The sequence below is a fragment of the Strigops habroptila genome, chromosome 4 (assembly GCF_004027225.2).
Source record: "Strigops habroptila isolate Jane chromosome 4, bStrHab1.2.pri, whole genome shotgun sequence".
NCBI classification, from domain to species: domain Eukaryota; kingdom Metazoa; phylum Chordata; class Aves; order Psittaciformes; family Psittacidae; genus Strigops; species Strigops habroptila.
Genome location: NC_046358.1, coordinates 10,780,572 through 10,801,388, shown reverse-complemented (window position 1 = coordinate 10,801,388; position 20,817 = coordinate 10,780,572). Strand labels below are relative to the sequence as shown.

At 44.8% G+C, this 20,817-nt stretch overlaps 1 protein-coding gene across 4 annotated transcripts; it reads left to right on the top strand.

Moving 5' to 3' along the window:
* The first annotated feature begins 5,318 nt into the window (after positions 1-5,318).
* Positions 5,319-18,636, top strand: MAPK1IP1L (mitogen-activated protein kinase 1 interacting protein 1 like). 4 transcript variants are annotated; one of them, XM_030484740.1, is made up of 5 exons: positions 5,332-5,421; positions 8,097-8,385; positions 13,316-13,343; positions 13,881-14,570; positions 15,029-18,636. In XM_030484740.1, the coding sequence occupies exons 2-5, from the start codon at positions 8,327-8,329 to the stop codon at positions 15,038-15,040; spliced, it is 789 nt and encodes a 262-aa protein (XP_030340600.1). In that variant the 5' UTR covers positions 5,332-5,421; positions 8,097-8,326; the 3' UTR covers positions 15,041-18,636. The 4 variants fall into 4 exon arrangements, with proteins under 4 accessions (XP_030340602.1, XP_030340600.1, XP_030340599.1 ...); XM_030484739.1 differs by lacking the exon at positions 5,332-5,421 and adding an exon at positions 5,541-5,800; XM_030484742.1 differs by lacking the exon at positions 8,097-8,385 and having other exon boundaries at positions 5,319-5,421.
* The last annotated feature ends 2,181 nt before the right edge of the window (positions 18,637-20,817 follow it).

Here is a 20,817-nt window from a genome sequence, read left to right as displayed (position 1 = left end):
GAGAGCGAAATAAAATAGGGGGTAAGGGGGGCTTTTATTTGCTTTTTAAGCTTTTGAAAAATGAAATTTTCCAGCTTGTCTCCACAGCAGCGAGCACTTGAAAACATGATCTGTCAGAGAACGAAGGGCCATAATTTCATATTATCATCTGTCTGTTGGAGCCGTGGCCGGGAGCCAACAGCAAATGTCACAAAACTCATTGAGAGGCTGCGAGGATTACAACACTGCACCAGGAGCCATGGCTTGAGATTGTGCATATGAAGAAAGAGGAAGGGGAGGACAGAGAGACAGATAAAAGGTTTGGATCCTCTGGGAACTGTGGTTCTCTCTGTGGGGGTGGGGATAAGGTGGGTGCCTCTCTTCACTGGTGTCACACAGGAGAATTTTTTACTTCCCATTCACTAAAGAACAAGAAAAAAGTGAAGAGAGCTCTGTCTTCTGCTGCCAGACGTAATCACTAGCTCCAAGATCTGAAAAGAAACTGACGCAGTAGCTTGACGCAAGATCAAGGCCCTACATATCCTTCACTGTGGGAAGAAAATGTACCCAAAAATTCACTCGTCACAGAAAACTTGTGTGTTAGTACCTAAGCACCTTTTGAGGTGTCTTTAATGACAGTTCACCTGCTCGTATTTCACAACAAGCAGACAGCAATGCTTCCTTTCCAGTTCAATCCAGTTTATCTCATCTCCTCAATAGGGTGCATTTGCCATCCCAATGCACTTTGAACCAGTTTTATGATTTTATCTTCATGGCAACAAGCCTCTGCTTTGAGAAAGAGCACTTATTAACTAGAGACAGCGTCACTTTCAAAGTGATTTATTTGATGAGGGTTTTGAAATAAATGATCAGTCAGTGATTGGCCATAGGGGAAAAGCATATAAAAGCTTACCACATGCATTGAACATACCATCTGGTATCCTTTAAAATCTTGCTTCAGGGTGGCTCAGCTAATTCTTCAGAGCGCATGATGTTCACAGCGCACAGTGAAGCATGAATATAAAAGCTGAGTGACATCTCCCAGTAAGAATCAACACTGTAACCGAAGCCTAATATCTTACATCTCGCTGTCAGACACCGGCGTTTTCTTAATGAAAACTGACGTTACATTCTGTAATTTGAAACTCATTTAAAAAAAATAAAAACTAATCCTTTTATTTTAGAGTTGGATAGAAAAAGGATGCCTCCGCTGCACCTCAGTTCCTCCTTCTGATGAGCTGATGGAGGGACAGGAGGGACAAAAAAGATACTGTTATTGTCCCTCTGGATTTATTGCTTTGTGGCATTCAGAGCCCTCTGGGTCTGATAGTTTCCTGACTCTGACGCTTGCCACATTTCAAGATCTGTGTTCCTGTCCCTGAAAAGTACTAAATTGGACAATTTAACTATTGTTCGTTGGTCTGTTACCCCAAAGTAAAGACTAAGGCAGGCAAGTGGGATCGAGCACACCCTCAGCAAGTTTGCCAATGACACCAAGCTGTGTGGTGCGGTCGACACACTGGAGTGAAGGAATGGCACCCAGAGGGACCTGAACAGGCTGGAGAGGTGGGACAGTGCCAACCTCATGAAGTTCAACACGGCCAAGTGCAAGGTCCTGCACACGAGTCATGGCAATCCCTAGCACAAATACAGACTGGACTGAGAGCAGCCCTGAGGAGAAGGACTTGGAGGTGTTGATGAGAAGCTCAACATGAGCCAGCAGTGTGTGCTTGCAAACCAGAAACCAACCTGGGCTGCATTGAAAGGAGTGCGACCAACAGGTTGAGGGAGGGGATTCTTCTCTCTACTCCTCTCTTGTGAGACCCAACCTCACTGCATCCAGTTCTGGTGCTTGAGAAGGCTCTGGGGAGGCCTTAGATTAGCCTCCAGTACCTAAAGGGGCCGACAACCAAGCTGGAGAGGGGCTTCTTACAAGGGCATGTAATGACAGGACAAGGGGGAATGGCTTTATACTGAAATAGGGTAAATTTAGGTTAGATATAAAGAAGAAGTTCTTCCCTGTGAGGGTGCTGAGGCGCTGGCACAGGTTGCCCAGAGAAGCTGTGGCTGCCCCATCCCTGGCAGTGTTCAAGGCCAGGTTGGACAGGGCTTTGAGCAACCTGCTCTAGTGGAAGGTGTCCCTGCCCGTGGCAGGGGGTTGGAACTGGATGAGCTTTAAGGTCCCTCTAACCCAAACTATTCTTTCGTTCTATGAATTATGACCAATTTTGATACTGAAAGATAAGAGAGAGGTTGTCAAACTGGAGGGAGTTCAGAGGGGGGCCACTGACATGGTTGGTTGGTGAGAGCATATGACATAGGAGAAGAGGCTGTGGAAATTGTATTTTTGAGCTAGGAGAGAATGCAGGAGGCACCCCACTGCAGCCTCCAGTCATGCAAAGGGGTGCTACAGAGCAGGCAGATGCTTCGCACAGGCACGTGGCAAAAGGACAATCAGCAACAGTCAGGAGTCGCAGCAAGAGAAAGTCAGACAAGGGGCAAGGAATAATGGTAGTATTCACAGTGCCTGTACTTAGGGATGGGGCTGAACGTCCAGAGAGGTTGTGCAATCTCTGTCTTTGGCAAGACTGGAAATTCAAGCAGACAAGGTTTGAAGCCAACCCTGTTTTGAGGAGGTTAGACCAGAGTTTCTTTCTGACCCAAATATTTATACGATGCTGAAGAAAAAACAAAGTGACCTACACGTGTAACATACAGGCAACAGCACAGGCAACACACACCAACATGGACTTGTAACAAAGAACTGCCCTCACATTATTATACCAAACAGCCTTTCTGAATAATTTAAATAATACCATAGCAGGTCCTACAACGGAGACACAGAATATAATGCCTCTTACTAATTGGGAGCCAAATTTCCTTCACTCAGCTTCCCTTCTCTTCCTTAAGAGCTGCACACAAGCTCTAAATCTGCAATTTTATCCCAACATCTTTTGCATTACATATTTCTGAGTGCAAAGTAATGTCTTTCAATAGGATGTGGCCAGGGCTCAGTGTTAGGCCCAAGTCCTACTCCTGGCACTAAGATGGACCAGTTGGACACAAATTATGTAAAATTGCATCTGCAGCTCATTTTACAACCTTTAGCATATACATGCACACAGATGAAGAGCCGCATTTGCCTGAAGGAGGGGAAAGCTCTGCATAAAAATAAATATTTGTACAAAAATTCATCACCCTTTCTGCTTTTTCAGAAAGGGGGATTCATTTATCACACATTGGGTGATCCTAACGTGGTGGTTGGTGAGGTTGGCCATTATGGATATTGATTAAAAGTGCTATTGCAGTCCCAGTTTGACACTTGAGTATACTTGAGATACTTGAGATATCATCACTGTTGTTGGCCATGTGTTTGCTCATTAATTAAGGTTTTAACTACCAGATCATTCAGGAAGAAAAGTCATGCTCTGGGGACTCCTGCTATCACTGCCGCAGTCCAGGCAACGGTGGAGAGCATCGGCCTGACGGTGGAGCCCATGTGAGTGTGGAAAAGCAAAGATGAGCTGACCCGCTCTGCCTGGCACGCAGCAGGGAGGAAGATTGATTTCACTCTTCTTTGCTTGTTTCTCTCAACAACTCCATGCCAGAAGTGCTGTTTCTACATGAAGTCCCTCCAAGTGATTGCTGTACTTGCAAAGGCAATTGCAAAAGAATCCCAGAATCACAGAATGGGTTGGATTGGAAGGGACCTTAAAGATCATCCAGTTCCACCCTCCTGCCATGGGCAGGGACACCTTCCACTAGACCAGGTTTCTCCAAGCCCCTGTGTCCAGCCTGGCCTTGAACACTGCCAGGGATGGGGCACCCTCACAGGGAGGAACTTCTTCCTAATATCTAATCTAAATCTCCCCTCTCTCAGTTTAAAGCTATTCCCCCTTGTCCTGTCCCTACAGGCCCTTGTCAAAAGTCTCTCTCCAGCTTTCTTGTAGCCCCTTTAGGCACTGGAGGCTGCTCTAAGGTCTCCCCAGAGACTTCTCTTCTCCAGGCTGAACTAGCCCAGCTCTCTCAGCCTGTCTCCATAGCAGAGGTGCTCCAGATCTCTGAGCATCTCCATGGCCTCCTCTGACTCACTCGAGCAGGTCCACTGTGAACTGTGCAGTCAGACTAAATTTTCCATGGCATTTAATTGTATATGGAGTGGAACAGATTAACCAACTTACCATGCCATCCTGGGACTGGGTCTGTAGCAAATGCCTATTTAGTTTTGGTAGTAATGATTTATGCAAATAAATTAGTGAAAATACTGCAGTTTCATGCCTGTTGCAGCTACCATAGCACCTGGGCCCTGCTCCTGTGCTGGTTTTCCCGGTTGCTTCCGAAATGGCTGGATAATGACTGTGAAAAGTAGAAATAGATGCGCGCTGGCGAGGGGAAGGGTGCCAGCGCATGGGACACGAACGGCATGTCCTCGGCATCGCCCATGCCCGCGTTTCTGCTGAGTTTAACGGAATTATCTGTGCATGCGAATGCTTGCAGGATTAGTGCCATAGCTCGGAGGGGCAGGGCAGGAAAGCGATGTTATGTATTCAGTCCTCCTTAGCACAAGGGTCTGAGGATATGAAGATACACGGTCAGGAGTTGTGCTCTCGTATGAGAAAAACTCCAAGTTCTCAGGCGCGCCTGTCCGTTCTTTAGGACGTGAGTGTGACAACTGGGCAGTTTGGGTAACTTTAAATGAAATTTCATAGAATGGTTTGGGTTGGAAAGGACCTTAAAGCTTCACCCAGTTCCACTGCCATGGGCAGGGACACCTTCCACTAGAGCAGGTTGCTCCAAGCCCTGTCCAACCTGGCCTTGAACACTGCCAGGGATGGGGCAGCCACAGCTTCTCTGGGCAACCTGTGCCAGGGCCTCAGCACCCTCACAGGGAAGAACTTTTTCCTCATATCTAACCTAAATCTCTCCTCTGTCAGTTTAAAGCCATTCCCCCTTGTCCTGTCCCTACATGCCCTTGTCCAAAGTCCCTCTCCAGCTTTCTTGTCAGTCCCTTTACGCACTGGAGCTGCTCTAAGGTCTCCCTGGAGCTGCCCCCTCCGCAGGCTGGACCAGCCCCGCTCCTAGCCGGTGCGCGGTGGGGTTCGTGCCGGCTGGAAGCCGGGACCAGGCGGGGTCAGTCATTCCCTGCACGGGGGCACCTCCCGCCGCGGGGCGGACCCTGCCGGCGCCGCACCCGCCCCCGGCGCGTGCGGAGAGCGGGAAAGCACCGCGTGACCCGGGTGGGGGTGGGGGGGCAGGAGAAGGAGGAGCGGCGCTGCTCGCGGCAGGGCGGGGCCAAGGAGGTGACCTTCCGGGCGCTGGGGAGGCGGGGCGCGTGACGCAGTTCCGCTTCCGCCTGGGCGTCGGGGTGGCGGTGGTGGTGCTGCGGGCCGCCGCCTGCTGCCTCGCTCCTGGCCTGCGCCGCGCCGCGCTCCTCCCGCACAGGTACCGCCCGGCCGCGGCGGCGAGGGGCGCCGCTCCGCTGCGAGGGGGACAGGGGGGGAGAGCGAGAAGGGAGGGGCGGCTTCATCCCACACCGCAGCGGCCGCGCCGTCCCCGCGGGCCGCCGGGCCGCAGCTGGCCCTTCGCGCTCCCAGGAGAGGCGGGCGGGGAGCTGCCGCCGCCTTGCCCAGCCCCGCAGGGCTGCGGGGGGTGGTGCCGGGGGTCGCCGGCACCGAGTGAGCGGCGGAAGCCGGTGTCCCCCGCCTGCGGACCCGCCGCTGGGAGCAGGCGGATCGCCCCGGGGTACCGGTGGTCGCCTGACGGCTGCCTCCGCTTTCCGTTACCTGGGGCGGTCTCCGCTGGTGGCTGCAGAGCAGAGGAGGTTCGTTTGTAGCGGATCCTGGGTTACTCTGTGTAACAGGGACAGCCGTAACGGTCTTGACTGGGTAAAATATTTTATCGGGTTGTTTTTATGGTCGTAATCTGTAAAAGAGCATGGATCGTATTTAAGTGGCTGTTTAACTCAAAACAGTTCTTCAATAAAAGAGTCTCAGGCAAGTGAATTTTTCATAGTTTATGTTACAAAGTCCATTTTTTCAGATGTTAATACATTTGAGGTTGCTGACGTACCGGGAAAGCTAGCACTGTGTGGTACAACGGGCACATTGCTTGACGAGAGAACTAATTACCTGAAAGGTTCTGTCTCTGAGAGAGCCATTTCTAGGTGAATTCCATGAAAAACTGTGTTGTTCTGATGCTGTTCAGCCTTATTGTCAGTGGATGCAAGAACAAAGGTAGCTTTTATTTTATTTTTGCTAAATAAAACTGCTCTCCCCTACCCCCCCTGGACCTGTGGAGACCAGTGGCTGCTGCAGAATTTGTGGTAAATATCAAGCCAGTGCTAGGAAGCACTTTCCATATTTTAAAACTAGAGTTCATTCTGACAATGCCAAATCAAGATGTGAAAGACGTCAGCTTTATCCATGAAGTGAGATTGTGTCCTGAAAAACAGCTACCCTGGAAAAGAGCTTTTGTTAAGGAGTAGAAAGGTGTGTGGTTTGGTTAGTCACTGTTGAGGCTAGAACTTGAATACGAGACACAGCTTTGATGTTTTCCTTGCGGGGGAGAGCAACACGCCAAGAGCCCTGCAGTGAAGTTGTTGCATAGTCCCTTGCGCTCAGGGTCAGTATGCTTATTTCATCAAGAACAAATCAAAATAACTGAGCTGATAATTCCTGAGTATGTGGTTATGGTAGAAGGAGAACACAGGTATTCTTTAAATAGCTATTTTAGCTAGTTCAGGCAGACTTCAGAAGAATGGATTATTGGAAGCTAAAGCTATAAATGAGAAATAAAGCACACTTTTAAAAATGAGGATAACACAATGAGAATAGGCTCCATAGCTCTTAAGAAAGTATAAAGACATTCTAATTATTCTGAGTTGCTGCTGGATCAATATGTCTTTTGCAAGATTCACAGAGTAGGGTGATGTGGACAGGAGCAGAGACTCTGTGTTCTCCACTGATTTTCTATCACAGCTGGCACGTGAACAAACTGCCTTAAAAGTGATGTATGGCTGCCCGGTTTGGAACCATCTGCTTGTGGTGTGGTGACCATCTGAAGGGATTAGGTCTGGTCTTGGTGGGGAGGCAGCTGTGAAACTGAATGGCCTGTCATGAGTAGAAAACTGGAACAGATTACAGTTCCTTATGGCTTTGTATTTCATAGGTCTTGGAAACTGAAAAGACCTCTATTTTGAAGAATTCTTTTTTTCTGGCAGTTCATAATTTATAGCAAGTACAACATTCTGGTTGTCAGTCTTAATTAAATCTGTCCTGAAAATCTGACAACTAAAAATCTGACTTCTGTCCTTTTTGTCAGTCAAAACAGACATAGGAAGCGGCAGGAAGATCATCAAATCTCACACAGATACTAATGATGCAACTGTTGTTTTGGGTTTTTTTTTTTCTTCCCCCTTCAGTGTCTTTACCAATTGCCTTTGTTCTCCCAAGGAATAAACAGGCAGGTCAGACTAAACGATTGCATGCAGGTATGTAAGTGCATCAGTGCAGCTGCTGGGAAGGAGGTAAGGCAGCTACAAAATGTTGATGCTTGAAGCTGGAAGGTAGAAGCTGCAGAAATTTACATATTTTAGAAAACATTTAGAAGCTGTCAAAGATTTGGTCTCTCTTCCATTTTATCCGTATAGCTATGTTGGGTAGTTGTATTTATGTGGGCAGAAATCTTGTTGTAGATGAGGTTATGCTGGTAGGTATTAGTCATGTTAGAGTGACAAAAGAACCTCTTTGCTGATAGAGCCATGCCACCCAGTGGAAATGCAGCAGAGCCTGTTGCATCTAGAAAGCATTTTTCAGTGTTTGAAAGATGATCTTGGAGACAGGAACTAAATCTGGCACATCAACTGTTGGAAAAATGTCATACAACTCAAAAATGAAAGCGGTTGATGCTTAGTTTTGGATAGCTTGAGTAAAAGAAAGAAAAAGTGGTTTGGACAGCTCTTCCTAACGAGGGTCCCTAAGGACCGATGATGGATAAAAGCCAAGGCAGGCAAGAGCATGGGGAAAAAATGCTGCTGCATCCGTCAGTTTCAGTTGGGCTGGATGTGATCAGAGAGTGTTTAGAGCTTAAAAATCCACTGTGGAGCTATTTTGTTGCAGAAGCTGTTCAGTAGGACAGATTTAGCATGCCACACGTAGCGCCACACTTCCAGAAATGGGCTTTTCACAGACCTCTCTGAAAATCACCGGTTGCTCTTGAATGCTGTTGGTAGAACTAGCCTGCCGCTGCTGTGTCAGAGGAGTGCTTCCCAACCTTTTTCCAGCCTGTGGTGTGGAGCCAGCAGGCTTACTTGTCTCACCTGCCTGCTGTTAATTTTCGGGAGCAACTCATGGGCATCCAGGAGGCCTTGGACTGTCGTCTGAAGAATCTGCTGCGTGTGGTTTCTGGGTAGGTGCAGTGGAAGTCCTTCATGCCCTCTCATTACTACTCTTCAGGGTAAAGGATGAGAGAGATTCTGCTGCTAGATGCCTTTTTTTTTCCTCGCAGATGTCTTTCATCTTGCGCTCTCCATCGCTTTAGTTCTGCACTTCTGGCCATATGTGTTCTCAGAGGGGGCTGAGCACTGGTGCCCTGACCAGCGATCTGGAGCTGGCATGGAGCTGGCAGGCTCTGTGCTTCTGGAAAGCAGGGATGTTTCCAGGGGCGGCAGCTTCAGAAAACAAAGGAAATCTTAGAGCACAGTGGATGCAAGCAGGACTACAGTTTGAATGCTGCCAGTTCTGTAGTCTTTCTATTCCCTGCCAAATTACTCAGACTCCTGAACCCTCCTTCTTCCAGTCACTCTTTCATCTCCCCAACTCCATGAAAGAGTAATTTGAAGTAGAGTTTAAGTGTGGCAAAACAGATGTCTGTTACATCGACTCTTCTCTGCTCGTATCCGTGCTTGTGCAGTGCTCTTCTTGGAAGGCTTCAGTAGGAAATGGGGATCCATTTGTTAACTCTACTGAGTCTAAAAATCTAGTCAAGGCACAATTCAGTGCATTTGGAGCCCAAATGTGACCAGTGGGGACTTTAAAATTGAGTTACTTGGAGGTCTTCTGTCTGACAGTGACTGATTTGTGAGCATGTGAATGCCTTGGGCAAGACTCCTCCCAATATAATTTATATTTCTATAAGGTTTTGACTGAAATTCCTTATACTAGTGTTGAACAACTTGAATATGTATTCTAGATTTAAGTACAAATTAGTTCATATGTTGTCTAAATGTGTCTAATGGTAATTTCGGGGTTTTTTATTAAATTAAGGTGGCAGTACCCAGCCTAAATGTATGTTAAAAACTGTCCCTGAAGTAGGCCATCCTGTCTGCAAGAGGATCCTTGACATGCTTGGCATTGGCTCAGTTATGCCAAATGTTGCCAACAAATGTTGCTCTTGTCTGCTTGCCAAAGTGAAAAAGCCACTAAATCTCATTATAAGATATGCTTAACTATGATTTCTTTTTTTTCATAAGTCATTTTTATGGCACAGAAATATTTAGAAATTATCTGCTGACAAATATTGGGGATATTTGTTGATATTTTGTGAGCAGGCATGTTTCAGCTGTATTCATCCACTGCTTTGACTTGAATTTACTACTCCCTGTCACTTTTGTGAAAGATCATGGGATTTTCTTCTGAGTTCTCCATTAGGCCTGTTTCCTTTCTCCCTTCTCTCCCTTGTTGCATATGTTCCAACTTCTTCTCTGGGCTTTTTTCACTCTCTTGTAGATCTGTGTTAAGTGGGTCTTACCCCATCTCTCCATCTGCCTAAAGAAAAGTTGATTCTCTTGGTCTGATTTGGTGTTGCTAACCTGTTGGTTTTTTTTTTTTTTTTTGCATATGAATACATTTACATGTGCATTTATGTAAAAAAGTTACTGTATTTTGTAGGTTAAATAGCTTCTGTGTCTGTATAGGTAAATTGAACTACAGTGCCACTAAAAAGCACATATCAACTTCTGATTATTATTGAACATGGATCGTTGCAAAAACTAACAAACTCTTATAAGATGTAGCTGTTGAAGAGAAATTCAGCTTTTTGTGGTAGATGTCTCTCAAGCAGCTGAGCTGTTAACAACAGGAGTAGAAACCACTTTCCCACTGCAATGTAGTTTGTTTCTCAACTTGAAACAGATACTTATTGATCTGAACAGTGTATCTCATCTGATGCAAAGATTCAAGTGTTTGTACTTGCTTGAAGGAACTACTGTTGTTACAAGCTAATGTTGGAGCTTTAACAAACCTTCAGATTCATGCAGTTAGGCACTGATTTCCACCTGAGTGCTGTGTTTGTAGATATGGATTTGATGGGTGGACCACTCGGTGAATAAGGAGTTATCTGGATGGTCGCACTCAAAGACTTGTTGTCAACAGCTTGATATCCAAGTGGAGACCAGTGATGAGTGGTGTTCCTTACGGGTTGCTACTGGGGCCAGTGCTGTTTAATGTCTTAGTCAGCCACAGTGGGATCAAACGTACCCTCAGCAAGTTTGCCAACCAAGCTGTGTGGTGTGGTTGACACACTCGAGGGAAGGAATGGCATCCAGAGGGACCTGGACAGGCTGGAGAGTGGGCTTGTGTGAACCGTAAGTTCAACAAGGCCAAGTGCAAGGCTGCATCAAAAGCAGCGTGACCAGCAGCTCAAAGGAGGTGATATTTCCTGCTTCTGCTCTGCTCTTATGAGACCTCACCTGCAGTACTGCATCCAGCTCTGGGGCCCCCAACATAAAGAGGATGTGGACCTGTTGGAGCAAGTCCAGAGGAAGCCACGAAGATGCTCTGGGGGCTGGACTGCCTCTGCTATGGAGACAGACTGAGGGAGCTGGGGTTGTTCTGCTCTGGAGAAGAGAAGGTTTCAGGGAGACCTTAGAGCAGCTTCCAGTGCCTAAAGGGACCGACAAGAAATCTGGAGAGGGGCTTTTGACAAGAGCCTGTAGGGATAGGACAAGGGGGAATGGCTTTAAACCGACAAAGGGAAGACTTAGATTAGATATTAGGGAGAAGTTATTCACTATGAGGCCATGGCGCAGGTTGCCTGGGGAAGCTGTGGCTGCCCCATCCCTGGCAGTGTCCAAGGCCAGGTTGGACAGGGCTTGGATCAGCCTGGTCTAGTGGAAGGTGTCCCTGCATGTGGCAGGGGGTTTGGAACTGGGTGGTCTTTAAGGTCCATCTCAGCCCAAACCATCCTGTGATCCTATTATTTGTATTTCTTAAAAGGTTTATTTAAATTATTAGGTGTATCTTGAGTAGTTCACTGTGTTTCCACAGGAGTCTGGGTTGCTCGGTGTAGTCATAAATAACTTGGGAAATAAGATGAGCAGTGTCTTATTGATATGAAGCCATTCGGGAAAGTTAGAATTAGGTGATAAAATGGCAGATATAATTCAATGTCGGTAAATCTAATGTAATGCAGAGTAGATAAATATAGAGTGGTGCATATAATTTCATATACAAAATGATGGGCTGACCCTTAACACCAGGGAATGAAATACTGCTACTGAAATGTCAGTTCCATAGCAATCAAAAAGCAGATGAAACAGTAAGAAGTATTAGCAAGAGAATAGGAGACAAACCAGAGCATAATTATGAAACTGTATAAATCAGTGGTTATTCCACATCTTGAATTCTCTGTGGTTCTTGTCATTCATCTCAAAAGATACGGAAGAATTGGAAAAGCCTCAAAGAGAGGCAGTGAGAATAATCAAAGGTATGGAATAGCTGCTGCACAAGGGTCAGTGAAATAAGCTAGAGCTTGGCCTCAGAGAAGGAACAGCTGAAAGAAAATGATAAAAATCTGTAGAATAATCATCAGCATGAGCAGGGTGGATAAGAATAGACTTACTCATTTCCTCAGCTGCAAGAATGAAGGAGCAACATCTGAAACTAGTAAGATCCAGGTATAGAACAAAAAAGAAGATGCCTTTTTGTGTTACAAATAGCAACCCTGTGGAGTTCTTTGCCAATGGATGTTGTAGCTACAAGTGGGGAAACTAGATGTGTTTGTGGAAAAGAAATTATCTGAGGGTTGTTATTCCACAGAAATTGCCTTCACCTTTGGGAGTCTCTGAGTTTGGAATCATATTGGGTTGTCATCCCTGTTCTTGTTCTTGTTCTTCCCTGCTAGTCAGTGTTGAAGATAAAATGGGATGCTGAGCTAAATGGGCCCTTGTTCTGACCCACTACTGTCCTAAGATTAGGAAATTGTGCAGACAGCAATAAACTTATAAAACAGTTTCAGAGAAGACTCAAGCTTGTGTGTGCATTATTTGCATTATGTAATTTCTAATCTAATGGAGCTCATAAACCCATTTGTCACAGGCTATCTGCACAAACCTCCGTCCTTGAGACCAATCTCTGTGCTAAAAGGTCTTCACCATCAAGAAGGAAAAACAAGGATTGATTTATGTGGGGGTCTACTTGGCAGTAGTATTTGTACTCTTGATTTATTTAGTAGTTTTCCTTCTCTTAAGTTCCTCTCTATCTCCTACATTCTCCCCTAAAACCTTCTGGCCACACTAGGGCATGTCCACCTATTTCACCTGCTCCTGGCCATCCTTTTAACAATTCTTCACCTGTAGTCAGTACTTCTTCTCCGTCAAACTAAATATACCTTCAGCTGCCCTTTTATATAGCTAATAAAGATTGACAAAGCCAGTCAGTGTTCATTGAGGTGAAGTTCTGGAATGCTCTTAAGTGCAGTAGCTGCCTTCATGGAAAGACACCACCTGACTCATTGGTCCCTATTTTAAACTCTAGTGTGCATTAATGACACCTTTGCCATGTCTATGTTCAGTTTAGCTGGAAACAGTGAATGTAGATTAAGAGCATCCACTATCTTTGGTGTGTTCTGAAATGGAGGATAAAGCATCAGCAAACTATATTCTTTATTTCTGACAATAGGATCTGTGTGGGGATTTAATCATGTTTTCTTTTAGAAGAAATCTGCAGCAGCCTGCCTTACCTTTTCTGAGTCCCACTTTAGAAAAGAGCTTGAATACTTGCCAGGCATCGCTGTCTGGGTAGGCTGCCTGCTTGGTATAAATACTTTAAATAATTTTTCTTAGTGTAATATGACCCATTTACATTGTGTCATTTCTGTCTGACATAAGACAGGTAGAGGCTGAAGACCTGCCTTTTTGTGAGAATTTTATCAAGAGGGAAGTATTTGGGTAGCACACATCTGTATGGGCCAGTCATTTAAACAAAGCCACGGCTGAGAGGTGCTGTCAGTTCAACACTTACAGTGGTTTAAATGATACAAATGTAGAGTTTGTTTAACTCTTGCTTGAAATACTTTATTATTTTCAACAAATTTAACTTTATCTTACCTTAATTTTCAGAAAAATGTCTGGAACCGATGATTTTTCGGTAAGTAACAGTTTTTCTTTCCTGAGGATCAGCCAGTTGGTTACTTCATTCTAAAACTTGACATACTTTCTTAAGAAGAAGGGGAGCTTACAGTTGAGAGGTTATTTCCTCTGTACCGCAGCTGTGGTGTTTCCCTTTTGGGTAGATGTAGCAATCTGTGGATTAAACACATGAAGCTGCTGGGTACCTCATGGGTTCTTTTCTGCTATGGTATTAACAAAGGGGTTGTGCTTTAATAGTGTCAGAATAGTTATAATGGCAATCTATGAAAATCCTTTTGGATTTGTGCTGGAATTGCTTATTGCTCTGTGTGGCTGGTCACCTTTTACCATTGGTTTTCTAATTGCAGCATGTCAGAATGCCTCTTCTCCCTTAATGATAGAAGATGCACAAAAATAAATGTAATCATCTCTGTGCAGCAGCAGAGCTCTCCTCCTCCCATTTTGGCAACTGAAACATACACATGTAGTGGGTGAATGTCTGCAACTAGTAAGTCCAGTAGACATTTTACATTCTCACTGATGCTTTGTTTTTCAGTTGGCAGATGCTTTACCAGATCAGTCTCCTGCTAAAACCTCCAAAGTGAGCAGTACAAAACCTGGTCAGCAACCTGGTCAGCCGCCGCAGGGTTGGCCAGCTTCAAATCCCTGGAACAACCCAAGCGCTCCCCCTATGGCGCCAACTGGACTGCCACCAAATACATCCGCTTCCAGTATGCCATTTGGACCTCCACCAACAGGAATGTATCCTTCAATGCCCCCTGGACCGCCTGCTCCATTTCCTCCTCCTCCTGGTGGTCCATATCCACCCCCAACTGTGCCAGGTCCTGTCCCACCAGGGCAATATCCTCCACCAAATATGCCCTTTCCAGAGCTTCCAAGACCTTACGGTGGTCCAACAGAGCCAGCTGCACCTCCTGCTCCTGTTGGGCCATGGGGATCCATGCCCTCTGGAGCATGGGGACCAACAATAGGAGGGCAGTATCCTGCACCTAGCATGCCATATCCACCCCCAGGGCCATATTCCGCTCCTACCCAGACTCCAGGGGCAGCACCAACAGTACCATGGGGTACGGTCCCTCCTGGAACATGGGGACCTTCACCGCCAGGTCCATTTCCTCCACCCACAGGATCATATCCAGCTCCAGGACTATATCCTACGCCCCCTAATCCTTTTCAAGTGCCATCTGGTCCTGCTGGTGCTCCATCAATGCCTGGTGGTCCCCATGTGAGTATTTCATTTTGGTCTTGAATTACTCTAAAATGTTATACTTTTAAGTGTGGAAATTCAGTAGCATAAGATCTGTTAGTGCAGGTAAGGAATTTCAGCACATCTGCCTTATTTCTGTAGTCAGTGGAATAGTAGCCAACTTCTTAAATGCTTAACTAAATATCCTAGAATGGTGAAATTGCATCAGCTTGGAGTGTGTCTAAGCATTACGTTACAGTGGTCTTCCCCTACTTGGAAAGCCTTCTCTAAAAGGCAAAAAAAGGTAGATAGCCTTGTAATACATTCTGAAAGAGAGCACACTCTATTCTCTGTAATCTAGAGAGACTGCTTCTAGGGCACATATGGAGGGAATAAAAACTTATAAAGGTGAATTAATTTTTAATTAAGAATTTTTGTAACTGAATTAACTGCTTTGTGAAAAGCCTGTATTGACCATGAACTATTGTCTCTTGCAGCCTTACCGTTGAATACATTCTGGGCAACAAAATACTGTAGTTTTCCACCTTCATCCACTACTTACAGAGATTTTTACAGTTTTTGTTTCAGTAATGTTGGGGGCTATGAAGAATACTTGCCTCTTGTATGTGCATTTGGGGTATGAAGGAGCAGTTTGCATAAATCTTCCTTGCTCATATGCTGGTATAATTGTTTGGTTTAATAAAGTGAATTACAAAGAGCAGAAATAAAACTAACATCTGTGGATCTTACATTAGCAAGTATTCCTTGGAAAAATGGGAGCTGCCAAGTAAGAATTACAAGGAATCAGGCCCAAGGACCTAACAAAAAGCTAATTATTAAATTTCCATGAATGCTTTAAGTCTTGTTGCCAGACTTGTGCTGGTCACTGAATGGATGGATAGTCGTATTTTGTCTATTTTCAGGTTATTCTAAAACGTCACTAAAAAGTGTTTCAAGATTCTAGTCAAGAAATCTAATTTTTCAACATGCTACAGTAATTCAAACTAAAGAGACAGAGCATGTGAACTTGAAGGTTTTCTCAGCATTTTGTATATACTCGAACCTTATTGCTCAGTCTGGGACTACGGAAGAGAAGATACACATTTGAAATACTTGGTCTGACTTGTCAGCGCACTGTTCGTGTTCACAAACAGGCATTTATGTGCAAATTAAATAACCTGGATGTGCAGTTAACTTTGAATCAACAAATGTGAGTTTTATGCATGCAAATGAGGACATCATTTTGCCAGTTCTCATTCTGTGGTGGTTGGAAGTTTGGGTTGGTCTATGTAAAGAGAAACTGATTCCCACTTAGGTAAGGTACTTCCCTATTTCTAACCTGGGTTCTAGTCATTTAAAATTTGACTTTGCTGCTGCGTGGTGTAAACTCGGCAGACTTTTTCAGAGTCCCTGGAAACTGAACTTGAGCATAAAAGATCAAAAAACCCCAATCTGACAATTCCCTTCCCAGCCATTTTTGGCATGGCGTTCAGTTCTGTCAGCTACAAAGATCCTTATTGCCACAGTTGAGAAGGAGGAGGCCTCATGGGAGCTTCCCTGAGTGTTGTAACAGGGAGAAGTCCTCTGTTCTCAGCTAGGTGTCTGCATACCTCACTGAGTAAGTGTAACTTGGGAGTAATTGAATGTCTAGAAGCCTGTGCACTGCTGCGTAGCTGTCTCCCCCTCCGAAGGGGCACTGCAGTCGGTTTTCATATTCTTGCCATATCTGTGCAAAGCGCATGCAAGGGGTTTGCTGCAATGCTAGCTTAGTGTTACCAAGACACAGAGCCACGTGTCAGTGGGGAGTTCTGGCACTCTTTGTGGTACTTCATAGCCTAGACTCTGACCATGGACGGTTTGTTTTATTCCCAGCTGGGGATGTCCTAACTTAGCCTCTGTAGGTAGAATTAGGAACAAATTTTGCTTAACATAGTATCTCGTTAGGGAGTTTTTGTATCATGGAACTGTGAAAGTGAGTTGATTCTCTTCCAGTACCTTATCGTGGCTTCCTGCATGTGTGTGATGGACTTCTTAAAAGCAAATGGGGTGACCTGGTGGTGATGCTTTTTTGTAGTTTAGCCTTTATAGAATCATAGAATGGTTTGGGTTGGAAAGGACCTTAAGATCGTCTAGTTCCAACCCCCCTGCCATGGGCAGGGATGCCTCACACTAGACCAGGTTGCTCAAAGTCCTGTCCAACCTGGCCTTGAACACTGCGAGAGATGAGGCAGCCACAGCTTCCCTGGGCAGCCTGTTCCAGTGCCTCACCACTTGCAGAGTTATATCTAGCCTAAATTGCCCCTGTTTAAGTTTAAACCCACTACCCCTTGTCCTATTGTTACAGTCCCTGATGAAGAGTCCCTCCCCAGCATCCTTGTAGGCCCACTTCAGATACTGGAAGGCTGCTATGAGGTCTCCACGCAGCCTTCTCTTCTCCAGGCTGAACAGCCCAAATTTTCTTCACTTGTCTTCATATGGGAGGTGCTCCAGCCCCCTCATCATCCTCACGGCCTCCTCTGGGCTTGCTCCAGCAGTTCTGTGTCCTTATTCTGGGGACACCAGAACTGCACAGAGTACTTCAAGTGGGGTCTCAAAAGAGCAGAGTAGAGGGGCAGGATCACCTCCTTCAAGCTGCTCGTCATGCTCCTTTTGATGAAGCCCAGTATGCAGTTGGCTTTCTGGGCTGCAAGTACACTCTGCTGGGTCATGTTTAGTTTCTCATTGATCAACACCTCCAAGTCTTCCTTAGGGCTGTTCTGAATCCCTTCTCTGCCCAACCTGTAGCTGTGCCTGGGATTGCCCCTACCCAGGTGTGGGACCTTGCACTTCGCTTTGTTGAACTTCATGAGGTTAGTATTGGCCCACTTCTCAAGCATGTCAAGGTCCTTCTGGATGGCATCCCTTTATGGCAAAGTTCTGCAATATTTTTGCAGAAGCAAGCAGTTAGCTTAGCTGGTGCTGGTTTAATCTAATGTCGTGAAAGCTAATAGAAAAGGTATGTGTATTTTTTGTTTTAGAGGGACAGTATTGGAGCTGAACAAAATACTTAATGTTTCAGCTTAAAACTTTTAGCATCTGTAACTCTAGAAGTAGGAGCCGAAAGTGCAAGTCTTCACTAACCTTAAACAAGCCCCAGTTGCCCCCAACCAGACTTGGCTTAGATCTTGGCAAGACTAATTTAAAATTAACATAAGAGAACATCGACTATATTTGCTCAAGTGCTTTTTTTGATACCTGCAGCCTTAGATAATAAATCAATGTAATAACAAAACATTTATTCTGAATGAATGGGTCGTGCAGTAGCAGCACTCCAGTTCAGAATTGCCCTGGCTGGATGTCTTTGCAGGGAATGGGAAGAGGTAGGAAAAGGATAAAGCGAACGTAGCAAGTAATGATTTTTTGGAAGGGGGATTTCTAAAAGTAACTAGACTTCTAGGTTCTTCCTGAAATAGGCAGGATTTAGTACTGGAACACTTAGGCTAAAATTCAGTATATATGGGATGTTTTTCAATGTATATTCGTATTTCTTGAGGTCATGAAAACTGTTTCATAACCCCTTTGTTTTTGTGAGCAAAGTTCTTTGCATAGCAGTGAAAAGGGTATACCTGTTAATCTATTGTGTAAAAACTCAAGTTGTCACTATATACCGTGTAGTAACTTTATCACATGTTATGTCAAGTGTGAGCAACTTCTGGCCTGAAGCTTTTGCAATGGAATTTGTACATTTCTATGCCTCATTTGAGTTAAATTGCTGAGAAGTTCGTTTTGACTTGTGCTTTGAGATTGACATACTGCATTTGTTTACAATATGAAATATAAGCAATCACATCTTTAAAGTATAGATTATCACCTGCTGCTGTATTTTCTTTAGATGAAACAAATATTGCTGTATGATAGTGAGAAGCTATAAATACAGGATTTGATATTTTTTTGAAAATGCTGTCACTTTTGTATAAGATTAGACATTAAACGTATTTTCAAGACTGTTGTGTTTACTGTTTTTCACTTACTGCTTTTGACATGCCTGTGTAGACTTTTGCCTTGAATAGTGAAAATAGGACATCCTTGATTTGCAAAGACTGAATATAAAATCAGAATGACTTGACTTCTGTGAGTGTTTTTCCTCTTCCTTTTGTGATTTTTGCAGCCCGTGCATAAGGCTTATTAAACGCGGATGTGACCGTTGTTATGTTGGAGCATGTCAGCCTCAGGTATTGCCTGTTTACAAACTGCCTTGCTAATGAAAAGAAAACAAAACCCGATTTTGCTTCCTCTAGAGGAGGAATGGGACTTATTTTTCACCTGTGAAGAGTGTGGTGTGTGTTTTTTTCCTGGCTCTGAACAGTTCCAGTGCTAGACTGACACATTTGGATGTGGCGAGTTACCCACAAACCAATGTTTTCATACTCTTACCAGGAGTTCAGTGGGATAAGGTGGATAACTATGAGAAGCTCCAGGGCTTGGCAGCAAGGTGAGCTACAAAGTGGGCATCACTCATGATTACATTTATGTTTTTTGTATATGTTGGCTTGCAGAACAGTTCACGCTGAGCTGCCTTTACTCACGCCTTCACTCTTTCAGGAAGGTAAAAATGGCAGCAGCAAGCAGTAAAGAGTGGAAATAAAAATATTAATCCACTTTAAGATTAGAAAACGAGCTCCTCTTAGACTGTGTGCTGAATATAATCCTTACATCTATTACTAGAACAGTATGTGTGGCTGATGTTTTATCTTAACAGTCCCACAGTTTGGCTGTGGGACTGTGCCCTACTCTGGATTCCTCGAATGAATTATCTCTTGCACCTCTTCTGCACTGGGAGAGATGAAGACATGGGATTGTTGATCCAGTTATGTTAATTGCTGACTGCCCTGCAGACCCAAAAGACTTTAATGCAATTTTTGGGAGGGGATCTGACAAGCAATACTTATCTAATTCTTAGGGGAGTAGTTAGTTTTGAAAAACTATTCCAGGGGTCTTGCAAAGTGGTGACTCTGTGCATAGTTAGATCTACTGTGTTGGATATGTTGGTTCTGGTCTACCATTGTGAAGGCAGGTGCTTGGCTCCAGGCAAGTTCTGACCCATTTCTGTACACAGGCATTGATTCACTGACCAGCCAGTCCAAAACTACCTCCACACTGTCCAAAGGGTGAGACATCAGTATGAAAGTGTCCTTCATCTCTGCTAAGTAGAAGCCCTTGGGCATCTATGTAAGGATAAAACTTCTCATACATATTTTTCTTAATAGTGTTTTTCCTATTTCTGAAGTTAAGCACAAAATTCCCATCATTAGAATGCAATTCCATATGCTTCAAACAGCTGTTGTCCACCAGACGCATCATGGGAAGTGTTAAGTGTCAGCTGGCAAATCAAGAAATGCAAGTCTCAACTTGTAATATAAGCTTCTAATCAACTAGTACATGCTGCAAGAGTTACCATCACTGCACAACACAACGGAATGTGCTTCCCCCTGAGATGTTTGGAGAAGGACGTGCGCTGGGATCTGGACGAGCTGGGTGTGTGGATGTTGGTATGTGTGACATTGAGAGGAGTGAGCTCTGCACTCTCGGTCCAGGCTCCACCTGGGAGTCACCGATGCCTGGGGACATGTGTCACTTGTGCATGGGCAGAGGTTGCAGTAGGAAACGTCATGCATGGTCTGAAGAGGGATAAAGGCTAGTTACACATGTTGGCGCACCTTGTATTGGCCCAGTTTTCCCAAATAGCATTTTCAAGGTAGTTGTGGGAGGATGGATTATAAATTTTCCTCTCACAATTCAGAGGAATTTGAGCTAACTAACTCAAACCAAAAACGTGCTCTCATGCAGACACCCATTAAGCTGTAACAGCAAGGTAAGTTCTTTTTGGTCACTATTGCCTGCAGGATCTCTCAGCTATGTGGGAAACAGTGTGAAAAGCTGTGTGCACCAAAGCAGTGCATGGCTTAAAGTGGGTACTTCTGTTCCAGAGATGTGCTGATTGTTCAGGTTGACCCATCTGATGACAGTGAAGGCAGAAGAAGGGGGGACTTTGTATCCCCTGTGCAGCAGTTCATAAGTTACAGTAAAGTTAAGTTACAAGTTACACCTAGAGAAGTAAAAAGGGATGGTCAGGATAATAGTGCAAACACATCAATTCTGTAGTATCACTTTCCAAAGCATACCCTCCCTGTTAAATAGATGGAGAGATGAAATAGTGCCTGTGTTTCTGCCCTCTTTCCGGCTTTGTCGTGGCATTCAGAGGGGAAGATCTGTGCTGAGAAGTCAGTTGGCACACTGTTGGGTTTAA

Bases quoted from the DNA above. Each gene is read 5' to 3' on its own strand.
- MAPK1IP1L (XM_030484740.1), top strand. From the start codon at position 8,327: ATGGGCATCCAGGAGGCCTTGGACTGTCGTCTGAAGAATCTGCTGCGT. The intron at 8,386-13,315 runs GTAGGTGCAGTG...CTTAATTTTCAG, and splicing joins CTGCTGCGTGTGGTTTCTGG to AAAAATGTCTGGAACCGATG. The intron at 13,344-13,880 runs GTAAGTAACAGT...TTTGTTTTTCAG, and splicing joins CTGGAACCGATGATTTTTCG to TTGGCAGATGCTTTACCAGA.